The sequence below is a fragment of the Podarcis raffonei genome, chromosome 16, assembly GCF_027172205.1.
Source record: "Podarcis raffonei isolate rPodRaf1 chromosome 16, rPodRaf1.pri, whole genome shotgun sequence".
NCBI classification, from domain to species: domain Eukaryota; kingdom Metazoa; phylum Chordata; class Lepidosauria; order Squamata; family Lacertidae; genus Podarcis; species Podarcis raffonei.
This window is the reverse complement of record NC_070617.1, coordinates 17,775,533-17,785,129: the sequence shown is the minus strand read 5'-3', so window position 1 is coordinate 17,785,129 and position 9,597 is coordinate 17,775,533. Positions and strand designations below refer to the sequence as shown.

At 46.7% G+C, this 9,597-nt stretch overlaps 1 protein-coding gene across 1 annotated transcript; it reads right to left on the bottom strand.

Annotated features, from left to right (window-relative positions):
* Positions 1 to 319: 319 nt before the first annotated feature.
* Positions 320 to 5,754, bottom strand: LOC128404444 (arylacetamide deacetylase-like 3). Its single transcript, XM_053370106.1, has 3 exons — positions 5,395 to 5,754; positions 4,548 to 4,611; positions 320 to 1,744 (listed from the first exon to the last, which is right to left on the bottom strand). Exons 1-3 carry the CDS (start codon positions 5,627 to 5,629, stop codon positions 964 to 966), a joined length of 1,080 nt encoding a protein of 359 aa, XP_053226081.1. The 5' UTR covers positions 5,630 to 5,754; the 3' UTR covers positions 320 to 963.
* Between the last annotated feature and the right edge of the window lie 3,843 nt (positions 5,755 to 9,597).

Genomic DNA, 9,597 nt, shown 5'->3' with positions numbered 1-9,597 from the left:
AATTGGAGAGAGCAGGTAAGATAATTCCCTCTGAGTCAAATGAGGTCTGCAAGTTACGAGGGAGCTCTTATTCTGTGTCATTTTCCTCCTTACCCCCATCATCTCCCCATGCTGGCCTGTGGCATTATCTTCCTGTCAGGATCAGCACTAGTGACCTCCCATTTGGGTTACTGCAATGGGTTCCACATGAAGGTGACCTTCAAAATGTTCTGGAAACTTTGGTTAGTGCTGACAATAGCTGTGGGGACATAGCTTGGGGCTGTGCAGCAGAACCATATCTCATCAGTCCCTCACCCTCTTTGTAGATCCCAGTCTGCTTTCACGTGTACACATCTGGTCGGAAGAGGTACATATAGAAAGATACTTCAGGTATCATGGCCCTAATTTTGAAGGGTAAATATATTCCCACCCTTCAGTTTCGCTATAATCCTGTCTAATGTTGGTGTAATTAAATGAGTTCATATCATTCACAAGGGCTTAGATCGGTCTAGTTTATTGCAGAGGAGCTCCTCTGTTACTGCTAAATCTTTCAAATATTTTGAAGCAACAGTTAGTCAATGGAATGAGCTAACTTGGTGACCCAGTTGGATGGCTTTAAAAGAGGATCAGGCCAATTCATGGAGGAGGCTATAGGTACGTTTGCACAATTGTAGGCTGTAAGCCACTGCATGCTGCTTGCTAGGAATCACAAGTAGGAATAATTTTCTTGCACCCAGGTACTGCTTGCAGGCATCTCAAGAGGCCTCTTTTTGGTCACTGTGAGAACAGGATGCTGGATGAAGTGGGCCAATCCAGCAGGGCTTTGCTTAGGTACTTACAGATGTCATGGTGATTTTAATAAATCTGACTGGATAGAATTTTGGATCTGACCTTTTCTTCTTACTTTAGGATTGGGACACTAGGAAAGGGGGATTGTCCCCCCACAGAAAGGGAAGGCTGCCATTGGAAGACAAAGAAGGTCATTCATCTATATAAACCTTTCAAGAACTGTACCACATGCTGCAAGCATTTCTTTGAGCTGGGAAATTCAAGTGGCCCCCAACCCAAATAGCAAATTGTTGAATGGCATGCATCTGTAAGATGATGATGTGTCACTGGCACACCGTTGTCCAATAACCGCTTCTTGTACAACAGCCCATCATCCCGGAGAATATCATATTCACAGGTTAGAATGAAAGTCTCTGGGAGCTGGCGGATTATGTCATCCTCCACTACAAGGGGGGCAAACATTGCCTCAGTACCTCTTTTAACTTGTTCATAAAGTTCTTCTGAAAATGGAGCAGGTTCTACAGGAACATAGCCCCTAGCTTTAAATTCTTCTGGAATGTTATCAACACTTATCCATTTTTTGTATTTCTCTCTCAAATCAGGAGGGACATGGGCACCTTTTATAAATGGGTCCACGTTCATGTCCTTCCCAGTGAGATATCTTAAACCAAATTTGATAACTCGTTTCCTGAACAAGGGAGGAACTGATTGGTTTTGCTGATAGGATGGCAAATCAAAGTCCAGTGATTGTAGGAATGGGTTGATGAGGACCTGAGCTCGCAGTCTTGGGAGGTCCTCTCTGGTCACCAGTTCTTGACAAATAGCTGCAGCAAATGTGCCTCCGCTACTCTCCCCAGCAATGGCAATGCAGTTGGGGTCCACTCCGTATTCCTTTGCATTCTTCAGAAAGTGTATTGTAGCAGTTAAGCAGTCCAGCACAGGGACCGGATAGAGATGCTCAGGTGCTAAACGAAATCTAAAGAGAAAACAAGATATCACCCACACTCAACATCATACACTTCACAGAAAAGGACCGTTTTCCTGCATTACGTATTGCAAGTGCTGGGAATCTTTTTCACCCCTAGGGCCACATTCGTTTCTGTGCAACCTTGTGGGGGCCACATGGCAGCTGTGGGTGGGACCTGAGACAAAAATGGAAAGCAAATGCAAATCTTCCCTTTGGACAAATAGGCTGTTTCATTGCAACACACCTTTCTCCACCCTCCAGCGGCTTCCTTTTTGCTTTCCCTTGTCCATTAGCAGGCTCCACTGCAGCTCTCCTGATCAAGTTAGCAAGACTCCTAGCAATCACTCATACCAATGGGTACTAGTCACAAGGATGGTGTGCTGCCACCACTATCAGAGGCAGTAATGCTTCTGAATACCAGCTGCTGGAAATTGCAGCTGGGGAGAAAGCTCTCCTGCTCAGGTCCTGCTTTATGACACCAGTCTTAAAATAAATATATTGGATCTGATATAAAAATTAGAGATCCAAGTTGTATATACAAGGTGTGGCTGGAAAGCTTGGTGAATGGTCACAAAAATGGGACAGTGAGAAATATTCAAGCATACAATTGGCATTGGAAACCCATGAAATACTCATAATTGTCTACGGAGATGAAGCTGTAACTCAAAAGACACTGTATGTGTGGTTTAAGCGTTTCCGTGAAGGGCGGCAAACCACTGAAGATGACCCTCGGTCTGGAAGACCATCGATGAGCAGAATGGCAGCAAATGTCAACAGAGTTTGTGAATTACTGATGCGGGGTCGGCATTTGTCCATCCGAATGATGGCGGAAGAATTGCGTATTCCGCATTAAATCATTACTGGGTTGTCCCACCCTCCATATTCTCCCGATCTAGCCCCCGTTGATTTTTTTCTTTTTCCAAAACTTAAATCTGCTCTGAAAGGGCACAGATTTTCCAACATTTCACACGTCCAAGCTGCTGTGACAAGGGAAGCTGTTGTCAATGGTGCATTGTATCAGAGGGGGCCTACTTTGAAGGCCTGTAAGGTATGGATGAATCCCTAGCCAGAATTAAGATTGCCGGAAGAAATATCAACCACCTCAGATATGCAGATGACACAACCTTGATGGCAGAAAGTGAGGAGGAATTAAAGAACCTTTTATTGAGGGTGAAAGAGGAGAGGGCAAAATATGGTCTGAAGCTCAACATCAAAAAAAAGAAGATCATGGCCACTGGTCCCATCACCTCCTGGCAAATAGAAGGGGAAGAAATTGAGGCAGTGAGAGATTTTACTTTCTTGGGCTCCATGATCACTGCAGATGGCGACAGCAGCCACAAAATTAAGAGACGCCTGCTTCTTGGGAGAAAAGCAATGAAAAACCTAGACAGCATCTTAAAAAGTAGAGACATCACCTTGCCAACAAAGGTCCATATAGTAAAAGCTATGGTTTTCCCAGTAGTGATGTATGGAAGTGAAAGATGAACCATAAAGAAGGCTGATCGCTGAAGAATTGATGCTTTTGAATTATGGTGATAGATCAAACCTATCCATTCTTAAGGAAATCAGCCCTGAGTGCTCACTGGAAGGACAGATCGTGAAGCTGAGGCTCCAATACTTTGGCCACCTCATGAGAAGAGAAGACTCCCTGGAAAAGACCCTGATGTTGGGAAAGATGGAGGGCACAAGGTACTAGTGGGGGGGGGGGAGAGAGATTGATAGCAGGAAGACTGTGACCTTTCTTGACACATGTGAAGGGGAAGTTTTATGACTCTTTGTGTGCTGTGTTACTATATAAACCAGGGGTCGGCAACGCTTACCGGCCGTGGGCTGAACTACTCCCACGGAGATCGTCCGTGGGACAGACCGGCACAGCGCGACACTGGAAATCACGTTTGTGCACGTCCACGGTGCCAGAAATTGCGTCTGCGCATGCCCAGATGCTGAAAATTGTGCCTGCACAAAAGCGGTTTTCAGCGTCTGGGCATGCGCAAAAGCGATTTCCAGCACCGCTCATGAGTCCCCGCACTGCGCTGCGTCGGTTTAGCGGGGGACTTGACCAGCGGGCGGCCCAGTTCCGGGGTGGCTCATGGGCCTGTAAAATAGTCTTCGTGGGCCGCATCTGGCCCATGGGCTGCACGTTGCCGACCACTGATATAAGCTTTCGAGCTGATGTGCCTCGGACACACCTTCTTAATGGGCACATTGAATTGAGCTCTGTCCTATTGCAATAGATAAATAAAAACACCAGGTGCCTAACCAAGATGCTGGACCTGAAAATAGTTTTATGTGATTTAAAAGGTGGTTTTTCACCTGGGTAACGAACAAGGTGGTGTTGAAGTGAATTCTTACCACAGATCCCAGTAGGTTTCCGAGCACAATTCAAATTGTTGGTGCTAACCTTTAAAGCCCTAAACAGCTATGACCCTGTATACCTGAAGGAGCATTTCCATCCCCATCGTCCAACCCAGCTCTGAGGGTCTTCTTGTGGTTCCCTCATTGTGAAAGGTGAGGTAACAGGGAACCAGGCAGAGGGCCTTTTCGGTAGCTGCACCCGCTCTGTGGAATGCCCCCCCAGCAGATTTCAAGGAGTTAAACATCTATGTGATTTTTAAAAGACATCTGAAGGCAGGGAAGTTTTTAGTGTTTGGTGTATTGTGTTTTTACTATTTTTTTCATTGTGTGCATGGCAACCCAGTCAGATGGGCATCATAAAAAGAATTATTATCATCATCATCATTCCTCTGGACTCAGGAAAGGTTGGAAAGGCATTACGCATTGTTTCGGATACCAAGAGAGTGAAACCACTTACCCGACATTCACAACCACTGAATCACTTTCGTGGACAATGGAACAGCAGACGTTTTCACAGGCTCCTGGAAGAAAACACAAGCCCCACAAGCCCTCCATTACAATTTGCCCTGCTCATTCACACTGAAATCATTGTGAGTTGACACCAGGCTTAGTCTTCCTAAAAGTAAATCTGTTGAAATCAAGAGATATAGCTGATTTAGGTGACCTTATTTATTTATTTTTATGTCATAAATTGCATACTGTATGCCACTTGATTGTAGAAAACAACAACTTTTAATGAAGTTCCTCTGGGAAAAACTCAGTTGCATTGAACTCTTTGTAAATGGGGCATTCTGTGGTTTTACCCTCTCCTGATCTGTAGCAGAGATCAAGCAGTGACAGTGGGTAAAAAACAAAACCAAACTTCCACCCACATTTCTTGGCTTCTTTCCGGTTATTTCTGATCACCTCTTAAAGCCCTTTCATAAAAGTCCCTTGGTACATGAAGCAGAAACACCTTCTTTGACATTTTTAGGATTTTTCATTGACTGTGACACTAGGAATTTTAATTTTAATTTATACATTTCTACTTATTTATTGAATTTATCTACCACCCTATACCCGGAGGTCTCAGGGCCATTCACAGAATTACTACAGAACTGGACGCCTTTGGAACAGGGGGCCTCAGCCCCGTTTTCTTGCCTCATGGTCCCATCTTGCATTAAACTTAAACTGCCTACAGGGGCAGTACAAACCACCCAAAGCCCTCCATAGCAAACATTTCAGGACTTTTATACTAATGTGCCAGCCCAAATTCTCCTCAAACAATACAGTGAACCATTTTGAGACTCTTTCAAAGAACTTACGAATGCTTCCAAGGAGTCCAGCGCCTCCATGAAAATAGATGATTCCTCTCCTGTTCCCAGCAGCTGGTGTCTTGGGCCAGTACACCCTCACTGGCACCCCATCAAAAACCAGGTCCTTTCTGATCAAGTTTAAGTCCTTCTTTGTAGGTATGGCATCGTACACAGCCCTGCAGATGACATATCTATGGCAAATGCCCATTTTTTCCAGAAACACTCCCTGTTTAAACCAAAACATTCAGCATTTATGATCAGCCTCTGATAGCTTTGCATATAAAAATCATATTTTGCATATATGCACTGCCTGTGGAATGAACCTCTCATATGTGGGGCAACTACATTGTACAGTGGTACCTTGCTTTACAACCATAATCCATTCTGGAGATCCGTTTGTAAACCAAACCAGGTTAATATAATAATAATAATAATAATAATAATAATAATAATAATAATAATGCAGGAAAACGGTCCTTTTCTGTGAAGTGTATGATGTTGAGTGTGGGTGATATCTTGTTTTCTCTTTAGATTTCGTTTAGCACCAACTGAATATTAAAAACAGTACAGCATCAGATATTAAAAACTTCCCTAAACAGGGCTGCCTTCAGCTGTCTTTTAAAAGTAAAATAGTTGTTTATTGCTTTGACATCTGCTGGGAGGGCGTTCCACAGGGCAGGCGCCACTACCAAGAAGGCCCTCTGCCTGGTTCCCTGTAACCTTACTTCTCGTAATGAGGGAACTGCCAGAAGGCCCTCGGCGCTGGATCTCAGTGTCCGGGCGGAACGATGGGGGTGGAAATGCTCCTTCAGGTATACAGGACCGAGGCCGTTTAGGGCTTTAAAGGTCAGCACCACCACTTTGAATTGTGCTCGGAAACGTACCGGGAGCCAATGCAGATCTCTCAGAACCGGTGTTATGTGGTCCCGGCGGCCACTCCCAGTCACCAGTCTAGCTGCCGCATTCTGGATTAACTGCAGTTTCCGGGTCACCTTCAAAGGTAGCCCCACGTAGAGCGCGTTGCAGTAGTCCAAGCGGGAGATAACCAGAGCATGCACCACTCTGGCAAGACAGTCCGCGGGCAGGTGGGGTCTTAGCCTGCGTACCAGGTGCAGCTGGTAGACAGCTGCCCTGGACACAGAATTAACCTGTGCCTCCATGGACAGCTGTGAGTCCAAAATGACTCCCAGGCTGCGCACCTGGTCCTTCAGGGGCACAGTTACCCCATTAAGGACCAGGGAATCCCACACACCCGCCCGCCCCCTGTCCCCCAAAAACAGCACTTCTGTCTTGTCAGGATTCAACCTCAATCTGTTAGCCGCCATCCATCCTCCAACCGCCTCCAGGCACTCACACAGGACCTTCACCGCCTTCACTGGTTCTGATTTAAAGGAGAGGTAGAGCTGGGTGTCATCTGCATACTGATGAACACCCAGCCCAAACCCCCTGATGATCTCTCCCAGCGGCTTCATATAGATATTAAAAAGCATGGGGGAGAGGACGGAACCCTAAGGCACCCCACAAGTAAGACCCCAGGGGTCTGAACACTCATCCCCCACCACCACTTTCTGGACACGGCCCGGGGAAAGGAGCAGAACCACCGTATAACAGTGCCCCCAGCTCCCAGCCCGTCTAGACGGTCCAGAAGGATGTTATGGTCGATGGTGTCAAAGGCCGCTGAGAGATCCAGCAGAACTAGGAAACAGCTCTCACCTTTGTCCCTAACCTGCCGGAGATCATCAGCCAGCGCGACCAAGGCAGTTTCTGTCCCATGGTGAGGCCTGAATCCCGATTGGAAGGGATCCAAATGGTCTGCATCCTGCAGGCGTGCTTGGAGTTGTTTCGCAACCACCCGCTCAATCACCTTGCCCAAGAATGGTAAATTTGAGACTGGGCGATAATTGGCCAAATTGGCTGGGTCTAAAGATGTTTTTTTAAGAAGCGGTTTAATGACCGCCTCTTTCAGCGGGTCTGGGAAGGCTCCCTCACAGAGGGAAGCATTCACTACCCTGCAGAGGCCATCGCCCAGCCCTTCCCGGCTCGCTTTTATCAGCCAGGATGGGCAAGGATCAAGGAGACAGGTGGTCGGTTTCACTTGTCCAAGCAGCCTGTCCACATCCTCGGAGGTAACAGATTGGAATTGATCCCATGTAACAGGACTAGACAGAACTCTAGCACTCTCCCGCCCTGGCCCTGCTCCCACGGTGGAGTCTACCTCCCTCTGAATCTGAGCGACTTTAACTGCAAAAAACTTTGGAAAAGCATTGCAGGAGATCTTGGGGTCCCTACCAGGCCCCGGTGGTACAGGTGGTTCTGATAAATTGCGAACCACCTGAAAAAGTGTCCTGCTGCTGTTTTCTGCAGATGCAATGGAGGCGGCGAAGAAGGCCCTCTTCGCCATCGCCATTGCCACTTGGTAGGCTCGACGTTGAGCTCTAGCCCATGTCCGGTCTGATTCAGAATGAGTTTTCCGCCACCGGCGCTCTAGCCCTCTCAACGATTGTTTCATCACCCTCAGCTCCGGGGAAAACCACAGGGCTGTCCGGGCTCCATGCAATCGGAGAGGGCACTTTGGAGCCAGACAGTCAATTGCCCTGGTTAACTCCGCATTCCAGCGGGGAATCAGCTGAAAGGCCATCAACTTGGGATAAAACATCACCTACCACTCTCTGGAAGCCAATTGGATCCATTAAGTGGCGGGGGCGGACCATCCGAATCGGTCCATCCGAATCAGACCATCCGAATCGGTCCCTTGGGTTGTAACCCAAGGCACGCTTTCGCCACAGGGGCCTCCCCAAATTTTTTTTTTCATAATCTAAAAAAATGGGTTGTAATCCAAAAAAAGGTTGCAAGCCGGGACATGCACTTCCAGGTTTGACTTGTTTGTAATCCAAAATGTATGCAAACCAATATGTATGCAAAGCAAGGTACCACTGTATATCCTTTCATTCACCACTCACCTCTTGGAGTTTGGGCTGGCATGAAGCGCCCCCCCCCATAAGAATGTAAAAAGAGCCTGTTGGTCCCGGCCAATGGCCCATCTAGTCCAGCAGATTATTCTCACAGTGCCTGTGGGAAACCTTCCAGCAGGATCTGAGCACAGGAGCCCTCTCCCCTTCCCCTAACTGGTGTACAGAAGCTTTGCTGCCTTGAGCTGTAGAGGCAGAGCATAGCCATGCTGGCTAGCAGCCATCTATAGCCTTCTCCTTTGTGAATTGGGCAGCCATCACTGCCCCCTGTGAAAGAGACTTCCATAGTTTGAATATGTCCGTTGTGAAGAAGTCATTTCTTATATCTTTCCTGAATCTTCCAACATTTAGTTCTAGTGTCATGAGACAGGGAGAAACATTTTTCTCTATCCACTTTCTCCATGACATGCACAAATTTTATAGACTGCTATCATGTCACCTGCAGCTTGCCTTTTCTCTAAACTAAAAAATCCCAAACACTGCAGTCTTTTTTAATGGGGGGGGGGGGGAAGTATCACCCCAACCCCTTGATTGTGATATATGTAAAACAAACTTAGCAATTCAAGGAGATATCCCAATGCAAAAGAAAAAATATATAATTTTCTGCTGTGCGTGATTCCTGGAGGAATGTGGATCCTTGTAAAATGATAATAAACTCCTCGTGCAAACAGCAAGGAGTGAATGAAAATGATCATATATAATATCAGCATCCACAGAGTTCCACCAAACGCCATTTCCCTTCAGCTCAGAAGCACAGAGGTAGGCACCTCCCCTTTGACTGATGCCAAGTGGCTTTTATAGAAGAACAGTCTACAGCATGTGCAAGAGAACATCCTCGGCCAACCCACATTGCTTTCAATTGAGAAGAAAAAAAAGTAATTTTGTAATCTGTTCAGAGATTGCAGGCTTTCTTGCATTCCTGGTTGCTGTGGTTGTTTTTCACACAGGGTGGAGTGTATGTGGAGGTGTGTGAATTTTCCCCATCCCTCCTCCAGAGGGAAGAGGTGCATGTGATTTCCATAGGCTCTGAAGGCCAAGCAGGTCATGACAAGCATCCTTCCTTACAAGAGACACTGACTGCTCTTGCAACACGTCTTCATTTTTGTGGTGCTTGCCCTCCCACACAAAATACTTTGGAGTCTTTCATCCCTCGTAATTCAGAGAGCGCACGTTATCAGGGACGGCACATCAATGTCAGCGTTAACATCCTGCCAACAGCAGTATCACTGCCCCTGTCAGGACA

Excerpts from the sequence above, each read along its gene's own strand:
- LOC128404444 (XM_053370106.1), bottom strand. The coding sequence starts at position 5,629 with ATGTTTTGGTTTAAACAGGGAGTGTTTCTGGAAAAAATGGGCATTTGC. Across the intron at positions 4,612-5,394 it reads TGGACTCCTTGGAAGCATTC|GAGCCTGTGAAAACGTCTGC; the intron begins GTAAGTTCTTTG and ends GTTTTCTTCCAG. Across the intron at positions 1,745-4,547 it reads TCAGTGGTTGTGAATGTCGG|ATTTCGTTTAGCACCTGAGC; the intron begins GTAAGTGGTTTC and ends TTTTCTCTTTAG.